The following is an 18,050-nucleotide window of genomic DNA, read 5'->3' on the forward strand; positions in this document are numbered from 1 at the left end:
TAGAATACAACTCCCTAAACCTCATGTTAGGAAAGAGGAAAAAATAACAGACTTTACTATTCTAATCTTCTTTCCTCTGGATTTCTTCATAATTTTACAAAAATTCCTTTTTTCAAAAAAAAAAAAAATCATTTTTACTTGCTCTTTTTGGCTTGTTACTCTTAATCTACTCAGGAGCTCCTGTTACTACAGACTATGTGTGTCTACAAACACATCATCAGTCTCATCTTCAAGTTCTTTCTTCAGATTCTTTTCTTTAGTCATTTAGTAGGTTTTAGTCCTGAAACAAACTCTCCAATATTTCAGAAGAAAACAAAGTCAAAAACGTGTTTGTGTGTGTGTGTGTGTGTGTGTATGTATGTGTGTGTGTGTGTATGTATGTGTATGTGTGTGTATGTATGTGTGTGTGTGTGTGTGTGTGTGTGTATGTATGTGTGTGTGTGTGTGTGTGTGTGTGTGTGTGTGTGTGTGTGTGTGTGTGTGTATGTGTGTGTGTGTGTGTGTGTATTCACATCAAACCTGGTCTTATATAATATCAACCTTCCTTCCATCCAGATCTTTGACATTCACACTCAGGACTCAGGAATCATGTTGTTCATTTAGTTTAATATGTACATTAAAATAAACTATTTACATTATATAAAAAATTCTATTTACAAGGCAGTACATTTGTTCATCACACAAACAAACAAGTCTTATTTCCAAAGACTGAATAGCCCTTTGTCAGTCAGGTGGTGTTGCTGTTCTGTGAGACTTCCTACTGTAAAAGACCCTGACTTCAAATGCTAGTAGACAACAGACAGACTCACAGACACGACATTCAGTTCAAGCCTTCGAGGAGGACAGAATGAAAGGCAGTTTTAGAACAAAACATTGTCTAAAAGCTTATTTCACGTGCAGTTTACACTTACAATATAACACACAGAATAAAACTTTGATTGTCATTTAGCCAGTGAAGAATATGGCGCTCGTAAGATGTGTAATAATGTGTTATAGAAAGGCACTAATGGTGAAAATACAACAAAATATTTGCTCTTCAGAGGAATGTCTGCTTCCAGTTGCTTCAGCTGCATGTGCCTGACATGTTGAGTGGAAATTCATTTGTTCACTTGTTGTCTATACAAACAGCGTCCCATACAAAAAAGTAGTACCAGCTACATCGTTACAAAAGTCTGAACAGAATTCATCTGTCTCTGTCATATCTGCTGTGTTTGCTCATTGATTTGTGATTTGTGATTTGTGTTTGTCACTTCTCTCAAAATAACTTTTAAATAGATATGTTTTAAGGCATTTCATCTTGATGCTCTTTTTCCTCCCCCCTGATGAAACTCACTATAATATTCCTATAAATATACCTGTAGGCATTACAGTGTAGTCAATAGGCTAGTGGCCTCATCATACTGTATGGCTGCTAATCCTGCCATGGTACCACTATAGTTAAATGAACTATAGGAACTTGCATCTATATATTTGCATAGCATGGTTCTATATCTGACCATAGGGTTGTTACAGTTCTTTTCATGTGGTTGATGCATAGAGTCCTCTCTGCTCAGCTTGTGTCCTCACATGTGCCTCTTCATGTGCAGGGCGAGGTGGTCGGACCGGGAGAACGCCCGTTCACACAGGTGACACTGGAACGGCCGGTGCCCGGTGTGCTTCCGGAAGTGACGTGTGAGCTCATCAGAACGAGCGAACTTCCAGCCGCAACCCTCCCAGCTGCAGTGGTATGGTTTCTCTCCTGTAAACACAAAAAAACACGGTGAATGACGTCATTATGTGGAGGCTGGTATGACGTAAGGCAATAAGTGGTGAAGAGCATCCAGCACATTCATGCAGGTCTTACCTGTGTGCGTCCTGAGGTGCGCCTTCAGGTGGGAACTCTTGGTGTAGGTTTTCCCACAGCCGGTAAAAGTGCAGGTGTGTGTCGCAGTCCGTTTCCTGGGCCAGGACCGGCGACCCCTCTTTGGCTTGGTGTCCATCATTTCCAGCGGGGAGGATGGTGGGGTGAGGAGGACCCGCTGGCCGGACGCCGGCTGCTGCTGCATGCCCATGGCCGCGTCCTCTCCGAACATGGCGGGAAAATGGTGATGGTGGTGCGCCCCTGTGAAAGGGAGCTGCATCCCGGTGTGCGGGTGAGGGAATCCCCCGGGCGCGCTCCGGTGGTGGGAGTGGAAGCTCTGCGGGAACGTCAGCGAGGTGGCGTTGCACATCTGGGGCTGGTGGCACTCGGAGCTCATCAGGTCGTCCGGGCTGAGCGGCGGCGTCATGCTGCCGACTGCAGCCTGCGGGGAGTTGGCCAGCCGCGGCTGCTGCTCGTATGACATCATGCAGGAGACGTTCCCTTCATGCTTGATTTTGGTGCAGCTCTGGGGCACTAGACCCATGACAGGTCCGTATGTGTCCATGGAGGCAGGCTCCACTTTAATGTTCGGATGCTCGGGGAATAAATCCTGAGTGGTCTGGAAAGGCGCGGAGCTGATCAGGAATCTGCCCTGGATGCTGGGACTGTTCCCGGAGAAGAAGCTCGTATCCACGTCGGAGCGCAGAAGCTCCGCCATCAGACTGTTGTAGGGCGGAGGAGGGCAGTTCATATCTGGGACAGAGGTGTAATTGGCCTGCGGCTGGGGCATCCCGGTGTGCTGCTGTTGCTGGTGATAGGCGGACGACCCGGACTCCTGGAGTCGATAGGACTCTACCCCCGTCCCTGCGGCTGGCGCTCCGTCAGAGCCAGATGTGTTTGCGAGAATAAACTCAAGATCCAAGAACTTATCCAGGTCCTCTTCATCTTTTCTGCCCAGGCAGCTGCTGTCCAAGTCGGGCGCAACGCTGCTCATGTCGCCCTTCCACCTCTGGAGCGAGGATGAGAGAGCAGGATTAGTTTGTTTCAAAATCTTTGACAGCACTTTCAGATACATCAATAGATTTATTTTATTAATCTAATTTTATAAAATATTTCAAAAACAGCACAAAATGTGTCTAAAAGTGGATGAATATCACCAACAAACTGTGTTTAAACATTTAACAACACAGTTCCAAAGTTCCAAAAAACTTTTCAAGCACCAGCACACACAGTGTATGTGCTCTGATCTGACAGACTGATTCTGGCAGAGCAAGTGCATGAACCTATGTGACTCTATCAACAGGCTCAAAACAAGTGTAAATATATAAAGAGTGCAACTTACATCTTCCCAGCCTTTCTCCTTCTGGTTGGCAAAGGTAGAGATTGATGGTAAAATGGTCCCGCTCAAGGCCATTTCCATGCGTTGTTAAAAAAAGTGGAAAAAAAATCCCTCAAGTGTTGAGAAGAGGCACTTTCTGTGTTTAAAGGAAATTACCAGAGTCCAGAGAGTCTCCAGAAAAAGCTACAGATCGCGTCGCTTCTTCTGTCGTCCGATGAGCTGTTTCTCCTCACTCATGTAGCTGTGCGTCTGGACAGAGCTGCTTTTCTTATAAACGTTGTTCCCTGCACAAATCAGACCAATGCCAGGCTGGGGGAAGGAAGCGCGTCCAGGATGGGGACGCCGCGCACCGACCAGCCCCCTAAATTTAGCCTCGGTATAAAAGTACAGTTTCCCTGTGTTTCAGATACAGAGAGGTGGTGAGAGAGTCAGGGTAGGACTGGTGCGGAATGCTCTCTCTGCTCTGCTGCCGGCAGCTACTTAACCTCACAGAGAAGGAAACCCGCCCCTCGCAAACCTGTCCAACAACTGGCAGGGCAGAGAGCGAGAGAGACCGCCCCTGGACAGGCACCACTAAAAGACATAATAAGCACATTAGCACGTTGTTGAAAAAACAGCAACGAAAACGATACTGCAAGGGCACGCAGGCTTTACACAAAGAGGAAGAGAGATGCTGCAGGTGCCATGAGTATTACGCATTTGGGCACGATGCGCTTTTACGCACACAATTAGTTACTTCAGTTACTCTGATAATGATCGTGTCCTTATACAATCTTCTTCATCTATTTATTTGGTTAACAAACATTCTTGCTGATAAACAAAAAATGCTCTTCGTGAAATGTGAAACATCGTAGTGTCTCTGTCAGACATGGGACACAGAGACAGAGTGTGCGTGTTTACGATCATCCTGGGTTCGGATCAGACAGTTGTAAACTCCGCGGTTCCTCCTCGGCTGTCGTGCCCTGGGCAGCGCAGGGTGTATTTTCTGCTGCAGGCTTCAGCCACCAGGCGCCACCACGGCATTTCTCCTACACTCCCGAAGCCTCACTAAGGCGATGAGGAGGCGGCTCTCCTGCAGAGAGAGAGAGCGACGTCTATCCATCGTTCATTCATATGTTATGTCAGCTTCAAACATGTGAACAGAAAGCTGCTGGCTCCAGTCTGAATGGCTCTCTACTTTCTCAACTGTGCCCATGAGCAGTGGAAGCTCCAGTGAATACAATGGAGTATTATTACTGATGCATTAAGGTCAAGCAGCACTGCACTTGTGTTGGAGCTGATTTTTTGGGTGGATAGGTTTTTAATCATTGACTTCAGTGTAACTAACAGCTGCACAGCTTTAAAATCAGAGTAAGAGCAAGAAGCAAAAAATATATGAACAGCATCAAACAGGTGCTTGTTTTGTGTTCTATGAAACACCATCCAGTGTGTCTGTGATTAGATTAACCTGCTGGGAGCTCCAGGGAAAAATGACACAGGCAGAAAAAAATCGATGATAAATCAGGACCAAAAGAAAAAAGGCCAAATGGAGCCTTATTGAAAATATACACTATCTATCTTTAGGGACCAAGATTTTGACATTAGACCTTTTTTATAACCTTATCTTGCCTGTTTTTCTTGAGCTACTTCATTTAAGTTTGATAATTGATTATCATTAATTACTGTTGTGTTATGCGTCCATTTGTTTGTTACTGATTCATCACATGACTATATTCAGAGGATCTCTAAGTATTCATTTGAATGTAGTTTGATGATGGTGAGGTGAATGTGAAGATGTGGGATTCACGGGGACCCTGGAGCTACAACGTCCAGCCTGCGCAAACATCAGCCGTGCTTCATGTGCATACAACACTGCATCATGTCACAAACGTCTGATCATTCTCCTCTAATTGCTTTGATGATTTTCACGCTACACTCCGCTGCCTCCAACAACAATACAAACACAATAAAAAAAAAACAAGTCATGTTCTTACCCACTATTGTAAATGTGTTAAAACCACCATTCTTATAGAAATCAGACAGGCTGAGCAGATATGTGTGAACTAATCACATAAAGTCATGATGACTTGATCATTGCTTATGCTTATTTTGAGCGGCAGGAATTCATGATGCATCCTGCAGGAATTCCTCATTGAGTTCAATCATCATGAGTCATCATTACTTAAGTATACGATTAGACTATTATTATAAAGTATTCACACGAATGCTCGATTGTCATTATTTGTTTAAATTGACTAATGTCGCTAAGTTGTTGCTTGAGCTCTGTGAAGCCTGTGCGTGTAAACATTAACATGTTGTGGATGTACTCAATAAATCTTTCTGTGGAGCATCTCTTCAGTTTCTTTTTTGCCTTTTCGCTACACACTTGTGAGTCCTGATGTAAAACTGGAATGTGCATGTTGTAATAAGGCTCTCGTTATGCCATTTGAACATGTGCTTTAGTGATGCATATTCCCAAACAAAGTTGTAGGCCCTGCTTGCCCAGCTGTTTCATAAAGTGTGAAAAGGAGGAACACTGCTGCCGTGCAATCAGATTTGTGTTATGTAACTCATACACCCACTTATCAAAGGGAGTGTTACTGACTCAACAATCATCATTCCAGTTCACATACCATAGAAACCCACAGGTAATAAAGCTTCTTCTTACTTTCTTCACTTCATCTGTGTCTTGTCCTTAAAGACAAAATGTCAATCTTCTGTCCTGCTGACATGAATTATGTTGCTTCAGTGTGTGAACAGCTTCACTAAAGCCTTTAATGACTCATGAGGAAAAAAAAGACAGATGTCAAACATGTCTATTAACAATCTACACTACCTGTCTGCCCGGGTCAGAGCTTCTCCTTCAACCGGTTGGCAGCAGATCAGGGGTGTGTCTTATAACATAGCGTACCTTTATAGTGTTTTACCCTCTGGCGAACACAGATTTGAAATGCTAGTTAGAGGCTGACTGACCTTTGATAGTCACCCAATGATTTTTGGAGGCCTGGCAGCCGTCAGTGATTTGGTGGCATTCCTCTGCAGTTTGTCAGAGTGGAGCAACCAATCAACTGTGTTCCAGCAGGCAGCATGGACGCAGTGGAGGCTTTGTTTACAACAAGAATGTACTTTCTTTGCAGAAATTCAAACCATACCCAGATTTGCAAATTACACATCATCATAAATAGTATGAAATATGAAGAAGATATGGTTTTCTGAAATAAATCTTTCAGGGACAAAAGTAACAACAGATTTGACACTTGGCGGTTACACAGCCCTGTTAAGTTATTTAATGATAGACTTTGAATAAAGATGGACGTAACCTCTGTGATGTCACCCGCAGGTTTCTGAAGCTCAGAGTGAGCTGCCCCACAGTCCCCATCTTGGCAGTGCCTGACTCCGCCACTAACTCCTAGCTGATCCAAAAATGGACAAAGAGATGGGGCGTGAGTGGAGCTGACCTGTTAATCAAAGAGGCCACGCCCTCAATTCTCCATAACTTTAATCCTTAATAAAATGTAAACAGGTGAGTTATATAAACAGGTGTCATGAAGGAGGAAATTAGCTCTAGAACACAAACAGTCTTTGTACCAGGCTGTAAACATGTTTATTTCTTTTATTACATGGGAGTCTGTGGGGACTAGCCAGACTCTAGTGGTCATTAGAGGAACTGCAGGTTTTAGCACTTTGTTGTTGGCTTCACTTCTCAGCCTCGTAAGGTGGATGCTTGGATTTAATCTCCAGTCCAGTTTTTTTATACATACTTTAATGTATATAGTCGATTGTACATAAAGTTTGAAATATCATTGTTATAGATTAGCATTATGGTTCATGATCAGGTGGTAGGATGCAGTTTCCCAGACTGAAGCTACTTGCGAACTGGATATAGAGCACGAAAAAGTTTTTTTCTGCATGCTGTCATTTAGAAACTGAATCCACACAGAGACTGAAGTTAACATGAGTTCTCCCAGTGAGTGGTGTGATTGACAGCTCAGGCCTCAGTGTGGTTGCAGCAACATTCTCAGTGTTGTCTTGGTGTTGCTGCAGATGATTCAGACTTCACTTTTTGACCCAGTGAGACATCCAGCCTTCCTTATCGGAACAAGCAGCCGTGTGGTCAGAGCTTTCAGTAAGAGCTGACGTCTCTGTGATGATCTGCTCTTATCAGGCTGGCCTATGACCACTGTCATATATTCTCACAACTCCAACAAGTCCATGGAAATCTGTGTTCTGTCTTACACAGAGTCATACCTACATCTACACGGATGTATTAAACCATCTATGATTGAATAGTGGAGCCAATGGAGCTAACTGCTGTATTTCTGTTGTAAATGGCATGTAAATATGAATATACAGTATATAACAAAACTGAGTGTACCCCTGTGCAATATCACTGTGGAGGGCAACGTGTAAAATCCTGCAGTTCCAGGTCAGGAGCTTCAGTTTATGTTCCCATCACACTCCTCAATATTAATTAAAAGAGACTGGTTGGCCATGCTGACTTTGCATTCACCACTGCTGTTTTAGAGATTTGAATCCAGTCTACAGTGAACACAAAGAGCTCCATGTATTAGCTATGATACTGTAGGTAACTGCACAGGGATCTACTCCTGGGGCAGCTTTGCCAGCTAACTAAACTAGCTGCTTTCAGATGGACTAAAGAGTGTTTGAGGTGATTTATGTAAAACTGAGGTTTACTCAGGGAGCTTTAGGGGGCTTCTGCTGCTTGCTCTTACTTAGTCTGTGGGACTGTGGGCAAGTGCAATACTGTAATTTTCCTTCAAGTGGTCGGAGCCCTCGCTCAGACTTGTTTCTGTGCTTGATGCTACTAATATATCATATGATAATAATATCATTCCTCTGATTGTGGAGAACATGATAAAAAATGTCCGATCCTTCCTTTGTTTGTTGCAAAGGTCCCCAATGTTGTAGCTTTGTGTCATTTCAATACTAAGATTTTTGACACTTGACTACGGTGGCACCGAGAGCTCAACACACTGCAACTTCAGAAAACACATGCAAACAGACAAAACACAAACAACTTCAGAGAACATCTTCATGAGTTTGATTTGACAACACATGAGCTGCAAATACAACACAGAAGAACTGTTTCCATGGGACACTAAAACGTGATGAACATGGCTGGGACGCACTTGTTGTTCAGTTGCATTGAACAACAAGTGCGTCCCAGCTTGGATGTATTACAATGCATCCATGCAAGTATGTCCCAGGTTCATCACGTTTTAGTGTCCCCTGGAAACACTTGTGTTGTGTTGTGTTGTGTTGTGAGTAATTGCAGCTCATGTATTGTCAAATCAAATTGATAAAGATGTTTTCTGAAGTTGTTGGTGAAGTCACTGTCCAGACCATATCAAATATCCTGATCAACGTCTTGTGACCATGAATGCAGATGAATAATGATTATATTTATTTACTGTTTTGTCGTCTCTCTGTCCCTGCCAGCTGTGGCAGTGTTGGAGCTGTGGCAGATAACTCTCCTGGTCTTCACGTCACACTCTTCCACAACCTGACACTTAGTCCAATCATATAAGTAAAAGTCACACAGACTTTCTAATCACCCTTAGTAATGAAAACATGCCTCAGCGTGTGCTCCAGATGAAATGCTACAGCTCACCAACTCTGGCTTCCAGCTGAATGTTCGTCTGCTTCCTCTGTGTCTCATCTCGTCTCCGGTAACTCATCCACTTTCATCTCCAGCTCGCTCTTCCTGTCTTCTCCTTCTCCAAACACACTGATTCATGGCTCAGATCGAGTCACCTGTGTTCGTGCTGATGGTGAGTACTTCATCTCCCCACACAGTAGGGCCACATTGTTTCCTCTGTCACTCCCAGTTTCTTTTTTACACTGTGTTGAGTCTGATTCTTTAATTGAGACATGAGGAGCCAAAAGTGGACTGAGTTGTTTGTTGTTTGTGAAGCTGGTCTCCACGCGGGTATGAGGTTTTACACAGACATGTATGCATCCATGTGTGTTGGAGAGGCTGAGTCTGTGTGTTTTGGCCTGTCACACCATGACGGAGAGTGTGTTAGTTGCATGTGGAAATGGTGGGCTGGGTGTTTCTCTGAGCGAGCCTCACATATGCTCATCTGGCTTCAGCACTTAAATAAGTGCATTCAGTTCATTATGGGACAATACACACAGAGACAAAGAGAGACTGCTGAGGGAGAGGGGGTGGGCAACAAACTGAGGTGTCTCATTTTCATTGGGAAACACTGATTGGAAGATTGGCTCAAGTAAATGAACTGCACTCTAGTCTTATCAACCCCTCAAAGCACTTTACACTATACAGGCCACAGTCATCCAGTCATCACACATTCAGTGCTTTTGTTCTACACGTGCTTCTACCACACACACACTCAAACATTAATGGAACAGCCATCAGAGGCAATTTGGGGAGCCCCTGTACTACCAAGTCACGTAACTTGGTGTATATACCCTTTTTAGTTCAACACTGCTTGCAGTGAAAATGAGAGAGTGAGTGAGAGTGTTGATGTTGTGTGGATATTTTGCAGCTTTACAATGTTTTTTGTGTTTGTTATATGATGTTAAATGTTTGTGTAGGAGTGTTTCAAACAGTTTAGTTATTCTGGTTTTAAACAGCTCTGTACTGTTGAGATGAATGATGGTTAAAATGATGAAAAATATTTATAAAACATCTCAAATTGCAAATGTTACTTAATTTCACTCATAATTTGAAATACCCCAAATGGACAATGCATGCTGGGGGGATACAAACGGCTTTAGCTCTAATGATTTGGAAAATAACAATGACTCAGTTTTATCAACTATTTCTATGTTCTTGTCCATTTAAAGGTCATAAGCCGTTAAGCTGTTTGTCTTTCTAAGAGTTTTGTAGTTGGCTCTAAACCAGTCCGGTCCTATCTCTATAGCTATATTCAATAAGGAACAGCTGGACAAGTTCATACTTGAAGAAAACCACCATGCTGGATTGACAGCCTTTCATGTCAGCAGTGATTGTTGGAGCTAATAACTTTTTTAATGTTGACATGTGCAGTGAGTGACAGATTGACTCTGTGAAAATGTTGCTATTGCTACATAGCTAACGTTAGTATTAACAGCTGTTTACTTACCAGTCTAGAAGAAGAGTTGTGAGTTCAGCATCAAACTTCATTCCTTTACTCGCCAACAGCTGTCTCCAGAGGTGGAAAGCAACATCAATGTTAACTCTTGTCTCTATCATGTCTTTTTTTCTACTGAAGTTAGCATGCTAACCAGCTAGCCCTAGCACGTCTCTTCACTTTCCGATAGCGAGTTACTGCAGCCTCCAGTCTGTCCTTAAGACGTATCTGGTCAAAGGACGTATAACCTCTTGTCTTATAAACACAATGAAGGCTGAAGCTCTTGTCAAGCAACAATCACCACCACCTGCTTCCACAAGAAACCACGTTTGGCGGCAGAGAAAACTCACAAATATCCTCTTTAACAAAGGTTCGTAATCAAAGATTGAACAAACAGTATAAAACTTATGCAAGTGTGTGTTGTTGTGGTTTCAGGTTCTCTGAAAAGGTTTTTACAAAGCCAATCTAAACATTAAGGCACAGATGCTGTGATCAAACTGAAGAACCTTTAAAAAATAGAAAAGCCTCGTTGTGTTTCAAAAAAGGTACTACATCTAAGTTTGAAGTCGAAGTTTCAGTATGGAAGGAGGGAAAAAAGTTTCCAGAACTGACAAGCAGACGATCAAACTCACTTTACAGTGACTGATCAGGTGTGTGGAGATGTGAAAGTAGCTTCACACAACTACGTCTTTTTCTTTTCATGTAAACCACAGAATGCAACACCATGGACCCCTCTAAGGAGGAACTGTCTGAAAGTGTGTGACATTACTAATTTATTATTGTTTTATAAGCAACAAGTCCAGTTATTCTCTCATTCCAACTTATTGAATTCTCTTTGTTTGTTCAATATCTTTGGATTTAGTCAGCAGCTTTACTCAGACAAAACATGTCATGTGAAAATTTGGTCTCTAGCTCTAAATGTTTTTCAGTATTTTCAAATATTATATAAATCGTGAGTAAGTGACTAATAAAGTAATTAATTATTTTTCTTATTTGATACTGAAAATATTGTCAGTTCCAACCCTTGGTGAGTAAAATGCTCTAGTTACTGACAGGAAAAATACAACAGGACCCAATACATAAAGTGGAACTGTCCTTTAACAAAGGTTTGCGAATGTAGTGTTACACATGAAAATCAGAGCACAATCAGTGTAAAGCTGTTGTGTGTTTTAGATGGTTGCCTCGTGTGTTGCTTGATAACCATGCCGAAAGCAACGATGCTCTTTTAAAACACCACAGTCTCTAAAATCAGCTAAAACACAGAGCTTCATGACTGAAGACACAAAACTGCTCCAGTCTAATATCAGTGTTCAGTCGTTTCAGTCTGGCTTACAGTGTGACGAAGAGAAGTATCAGGTGTCTGAAGCATATCGGAGCGAGCCGTGATCTCTTATTGGAAACAGACGGACTTTCTCCCCTGTCAGAGTTATTGCACTGTGTTTGGGGATAAAGTGGCTCTCCTCAGCGCACATACTTTATGTCTTTGTTAAACTTCTTGGAAACACCTGCATTGACTTCTCCACTTTCCTCTGCACGGCAGGAAAGCTGTGTTGTTCTATGTGTGTGTGTGTGTGTGTGTGTGTGAGAGAGTGAAAGAGCGGAGGCAAGCTTCTGGCCCAGGCAGAGCAGTGCTGGAGCACTGACACAGAGAGTGGGCTCCTGCCTCAGCTTATATAGGCGGGTATTTTTAAACCCACACCCCCTTCCTTATTCCTTATTACTGCACTTCCTCTCCCGCTCGCTCAGGAAGCCCTCTTGGCCGAGTTTCCTGCCGGCACGCCGTGCCGACTTGGAGGGAACTGAGAGAGCGATAGCACTGAGAGGGCCAGGCGCTGGGGGCGAGAGACACAGAAACAGAAAGGCAGGGAGGGAGGGAGAGAGAGAGAGGGAGGGGGGGGGGTAAAGCTGGCACTTGTTCAGAGTCTGACATGCGAAGACCTGGGCCTCTTCCAGCCCTTGTTAAAGTGTCCCTCTGGAATACCTCACAGAGAAAGAGAGAGGAAGAGAGACAGAGAGAGAGTGCGAGAGAGAGAGAGAGAGAGAGAGAGAGAAAGAGCAATGGACACAGAGAGAAACACAAAGATAGTCACAGGTCAGGTCTGAGAGAAGATGAGAAAGATGTGAAGAACTGATACAGATGAAACAATGACCCATTACTATTATATATGGCCGCTGTCATCAGTGTGTTTTAACCTTTTTCATCGTTTTTTAACCTTGAACATCACAGTGTGTTGAGAGAGAGTTAACATGAGGCTGGTAACAAAGACCACATCTCACTCCTCTGTACCACTGAGCTCCATTGTCTCCAAAAACACACCAGTGAGTCACTGTTGCCCTGAGTGACATGTTCCTTCACCATCACAAACACACACTGTAATTTATTTGGACTCAATCCCACATACAATGTGTCCTGCTGCCAGAAATACTTGCTGGAGCATCGAATGTGGATTAATCCACCACAGAAAATAGTCCCCGACAAATTTACTATTTCCTCCTATTTGAGTAGCGTTTGCTAAAAACTACAGTGACCAGCTGTTTTATTGAGACTTCTGCACGTTTGTGACCACCTTACAAATGTCTGCTGTTGTAGGAACCAATGGGTTTGGAGTTGAGAGGGTGGGGAAGTCAAAAAGTATTGACAGAGGGACTAATGTCTTGCTCAAGTGCAGTTTGATGGCAGGCAACACTCCCCCAGTTTCCCAGCTGTTGTACCATCACCTTTCTAACGTTTTCAGCCCAGAGGCTTCAGCTACACTGTATGTTTAACTCTTTCCTTTCTGGCAACATTGCAAGTGCACCCACAATGTATCACAGAGTCATGACATTCATGTCATTCACACACAGTATGTAGACGATTGCGTCTCATTGCATCATGTTTATTGAATCACATCAGCAGAATGCCTGAATAACACAGTTTGTTTTGAATCTGATACTGATGTGTAATGACGTTTCTGTCAGCAGCGTTGATGTATTTTCATCTACTACACCACGGTACAGTTATGGTGATGACAATACACTCATTAGTGAGGGTAATAACACCTTACATGGGCTAAATGTCAAGTGGTGTGTGAGAGCGAAGTGCATGGTAGAAACTGGAATGGAGGAGAAAACAGAAATCAGAGAAACTCTGGTAGGAAAAGGAGGGGGAGGATTCCATGCATAGCTGTGGGCCAAGTTGGACTCAGCTGCACTTCTGTAACAGTGGAGAGCTGGAGCTCACAGAATCTGGAGAGTACAGTTTAGGTAGAAACATAAAGAGGCATCATCTTAACAAAGAGTGAAGTTTAAAAACATATAATCCCTGTGGCTGATATTTCTGTAAACAGACTGCTGACACAACAACCCAACGCATCAGGCTTCTGTTGTTCTGATTGGATTATTAAACAAACAGAAGTGTGCTTTGTGTAGAGAGAGTTATATACATGTGATTATTATGAGTCAATGTAGACAGAAGGGAGAGCACCATTCTGAAGCATTTTATTCTGAAAAGCCCTGTCAGGTAGAACTTCCTCAGCGGCTGAGGAGCACTCCCAACTAGCTCCATAAATCATAAACAGCAGGTTTGATGTTTTGTGCTACAGGGGGTTCAGAGGAAGAAGGAAAGGATGGTTTGCTGAAATAATTGTGGTTGTCTGCCTCCTCCACTCGGACTAGTTTCAGGTCACATTCCTGTTTATCCAGAGTCAAAGAAAATATTTTGTGTGAAATTTTGTCATAATTGTGTGTGTGTAGTCTTGAATATTGGCTAAAAAGGTCGAGGTCACACTGACTTTGACCTTTAATGCTTGACCACCAAAATCTAATCAGTTTGTCCTTGAGTCCAGGTTAACATTTGCACCAAATTTGAAGAAATTCCCGAAAAGTGTTACAGAGATATTACGGTCACAAGGCCAAAACCATGTTTTGTGAGGTCACCATGACCTTGACCTTTGACCTTTGACCGCCAAAGTGTAAACAGTTTGTCCTTGAGTCCTAGTGAATGTTTGTGCCAAATATGAAGAAGTTCCGTCAAGGTGTTACAGAGATATCGTGAAAAAAAAACACTTTTTTTTACAGAGCACACATTTTATAAATGTTCAAAGGTTAAATTTATCATTCATTTCAATTTAAGACATGGAGATTACCGTGCACCACCACTGATAAAAACCCACAAAACCTTTGATAAAAAACAGTTACATTTCAAGATTAAACTGCTAAAAGTGTAAGAAAACCATCCAAACAACAACATACACATAGACAGAAACTAAAATAAATTTAAATTTCAGTTTACACCCTCCTTACAGTTTTGGTTGGACCCTCATAACCTATGTGGGGTAAAAGAGAGGGAACACATTTATATACTGTCCCTCCGTTACTATTGTGGAAAGGCAAAACCACTTCTGCTGGATTATAGTCTTTCATGGACTCAGTTAATTCATATGTATTTTAAAGGCATTAAAAGAAGTTTGTTCAACAGTTCCAATGTTTGTGAGTCCAAGGTTTCTTATTTATATCATCGATGTCATCACTAATAAAACATTGGCCCAGATCTTTATATATAATGTTGTGCTTTAAATCTGAAATAATCTCTTTAGTTATACCAGAACTATTGTCAGTTTAACACACAGAGGTGATCTGCTGGCATCAGTTTTTTCCTATAACTCTGACTCCTCCTTTATACCAAGAGCAAATCAGAGGTTGTCAGGAAAAGTTCTGATTGTGATTGATAGAATGTTCAATTCTTATAATCCGACCATCCTGTAGAAATATCCAGTGGACTGAACAAAAATAAAATGCTTGTGAGCTCCCTGCACATGCCAACATAATAAGCAGTTCACTGGCTAAAAGTGGTGAGTGCTCCGTTGAACAGTGCTTTCTGGGTAGAAAGTTGGTGAGGGATCACTTTCTTGTTGATGCTTGTGTGTGTGTGTGTGTGTGTGTGTGTGTGGGGGGGGGGGGGGGGGGGGGGGGTGTTTTTCCATTTTACAGTGTAGGAGGAATGAATGAGTGAGTGATTTCAGATACAACCCATATGTATAGAAACACCTGGCAGAGCGCATACCATGGGCATGGGTTCCAGTCTGCCCTGCCGCCCTCTGCTGCACGTCATCTCACCTCTTTCTCCCTGAATTTCCTGTCTACCTCTCACTGTACTGTCTAAATAAAGGCAAAAATGCCCAAAAAATCTAACTTAAAAAAAAAAAGAAAAGAAAGAAACACAAGGCTGCCTTTAGCACAGTGGCCCTGAGAGCTCAACGTACTGCAACTTCAGAAAACACATGCAAACAGACAAAACACAAACAAATTCAGAGAACATCTTGATCAATTTGACAAGACATTTTAACAAGTCTGCAGCCAATTCTGTCATTACATCCTTACCTATCCTCATTCATCACATCTTCCTATCAAAAATCTTCAGTGTCCATAAAGTCTTGAAGCTAACGTGCATCTCATCCTCTTCTTCATTACTAAATGTACCGTTAGTCGGGGAGCAGAGTGTGATGCACAGATATTGTAGAAAGCAAGTATTTTGAAATCCTCTTGCGGTTTAGCAGGATGGGCAAAACATTTGACTCACTCTGGATGTTGTGGAATATCAGGGAATTTAATATCAAGGCCAAGAGCAGAGCGTTTTACAACTTGTTTCTCACATTCATGAGAAGGTTGTGGAGTGGAAACCAGTCTGCGTAGTTGGTTTAACTTTATGGAAAAACATGAAAAAAAAAAATCCATCCAACTTCACACTGCTCAGTGACTCAAATATCATCAGTGTAAATGCTTCCTCTGGATCTGTTTTGAAGAGCCCCTGAGCAGCCTGACTGTGCAGTGCTCTGGTCCTGAGGACATGTATCACATTTGTTGAGGTCAGTATTTTTCATATGTGTGTGATTAGCTGTTTGAGTGAGCTTTCCATGAGTCAATTAAACCTGATTTATAAAAGCTGCAGTGGCTTTATTAGTTTTCAGATGTGTAGAAGTGGGAAACAAAGCAGCGAGCAGTAGTTAAAAGCAACACTTCACCTGCTCTGAAAACTCAACATTATCAGTTGCTTCTTGAAGTTTGATGTCATTTCTGTAAGAAATGACACAAACACGTCTGGTAGCAGCTGGTGGTCGTGTTAAAGAGCAGTTTTACAGTATGATCCATTTAAAACAGTTTTTATGAGGGAAGTTAAGTGCTCGGGGCAGTGAAGAGCTGTGAGGTCACTGCTACCCAGCTAGTGGATAATTGGCGTGTGTGTGTTCGCGTGTGTGTGTGTGCATACGTATGTGCGTGCGTGCGTGTGTGCGTGCATGCGTGAGTGTGAATGTGTGTTTGTTTACAAAGGCTGGACCGCAAGGTGGGCGAAGTGGACAATTGCTTGAGGGCCCCAGACGTTCTGAACTCTCAAAGGCTGAGCGCCAAGTCTGCTGTGTCTTCAGTATAAGGAGCTCTTCTTCAACTAGAAAGTCCAGTATAATGCAAATGTGTGCATGCATATGTGCATATGTGTTGATGGGCAGATTTTAAAAACTGCATGTGGATCTTATTGGTTTAGATATACACCAGAGGAAAAAAAAAAACCCATTAACACATCACATTTATACATACACACTCTGAAAACCTAAACACACACACACAAGCTGGATGTTTTCATTCTTCAGCTAAAGGTGAAGAGTAACAGCTTTCTGCTGCCTCCATGAAACAGACCTCATTTTCACTCTTTGTCCTGCTTCCTCTCTTGTTTTCTTTAGCTGCTCATCAACAGTGGATGTGACTGAAACGGCGCTGGACCTCACTGAGGACGAAACTCTAGGAAATATACGAATGCAACATGGCACCAAAATTCATGTTCATGTCAGAAACATATATTATTTAACACTGCTGAGAATGAAATTATAATATATGAAGAAACCTTTTCAAAATAAAAGCCCTCTGCTAGGGGATTGAACTGGAGGGATTATAAATAACTTCACTCCAATACAGTAATAACTAAATGTTCTTTTTTCATTACAAGGAAGATAAGCACTGTAATAAGTAATAAGTACACAACACAGAGCTTTTAAAAAAGAAGTGTAAATTTGTGGTTGTCGTCTCAATCCCTAAACACCCCAGATGTACATATATATTTTAATGCACCTATCAGTGGCACTGAATTGTTAGAGTTGTATAAGCTTTATGTTGTTATACTATGATCTGTAAACAAGTTGACATTTAATGAGCCCTGGCTCTCATGAGTCTTTGTTGTGTAGAATTCTGAATATTTTACAGCAACACGAGTGCATCACAGTCACAGTGTTATCTGAATCAGCCCATATGTGTGCTGCTTTATCAACAATAAGACTTACATACTTCTGCTGAGCACTGGAGGATCCTGGCGCTGGCAGGCAGAAAACATATACAATATAGACAGACACAGTTTCTGTGCCTGGTTTTAATTGTAGCAGGAAGACCTGAGGAGCTGGAGAGCAGCAGGGCAGAGTGTCCAGAGGCTGTTAGAAGAGGAGATTACAAGGTTGAGTTGAAATTTTCTGGAGCTGAACCTCAGTTGGAAGCATGTGGACAAACTCTAACATCCTAGACAGTCTCTCTCCCCGTTTCTCTGTCTCTCTTCTCCTCTTTCACTCGTTCTTTCATTCTCTCTTTCTGAAGATGCCAAAGCCACAGGATTGCTGTTGGGATGGCCTGCCAGAAACCCAGTCTCCCTTTTTATGGAGGGACAGGAATCCAGAGTGAATGCTTACAATGTAGGGCTGAGAGAAAAGAAAGGAAAAGAGGACGAGAGAGAGAGAGAGAGAGAGAGAGAGAGAGAGAGAGAAACAGAGAGAGAGAGAGA

At 42.5% G+C, this 18,050-nt stretch overlaps 1 protein-coding gene across 1 annotated transcript; it reads right to left on the bottom strand.

Moving 5' to 3' along the window:
* Window positions 1-586: 586 nt before the first annotated feature.
* On the bottom strand, window positions 587-3,637 carry LOC111671769 (Krueppel-like factor 2). The gene is made up of 3 exons (XM_023428964.2): window positions 3,183-3,637; window positions 1,844-2,849; window positions 587-1,738 (listed from the first exon to the last, which is right to left on the bottom strand). The coding sequence occupies exons 1-3, from the start codon at window positions 3,258-3,260 to the stop codon at window positions 1,563-1,565; spliced, it is 1,260 nt and encodes a 419-aa protein (XP_023284732.1). The 5' UTR covers window positions 3,261-3,637; the 3' UTR covers window positions 587-1,562.
* Between the last annotated feature and the right edge of the window lie 14,413 nt (window positions 3,638-18,050).

The sequence above is a fragment of the Seriola lalandi genome, unplaced genomic scaffold, assembly GCF_002814215.2.
Source record: "Seriola lalandi dorsalis isolate HSWRI2012SDOR001 ecotype SW California unplaced genomic scaffold, Sedor1 jcf7180002054885, whole genome shotgun sequence".
Lineage (NCBI taxonomy): Eukaryota > Metazoa > Chordata > Actinopteri > Carangiformes > Carangidae > Seriola > Seriola lalandi.

Excerpts from the sequence above, each read along its gene's own strand:
- LOC111671769 (XM_023428964.2), bottom strand. The coding sequence starts at position 3,260 with ATGGAAATGGCCTTGAGCGGGACCATTTTACCATCAATCTCTACCTTT. Across the intron at positions 2,850-3,182 it reads AGGAGAAAGGCTGGGAAGAT|AGGTGGAAGGGCGACATGAG; the intron begins GTAAGTTGCACT and ends TCCTCGCTCCAG. Across the intron at positions 1,739-1,843 it reads GCACCTCAGGACGCACACAG|GAGAGAAACCATACCACTGC; the intron begins GTAAGACCTGCA and ends TTGTGTTTACAG.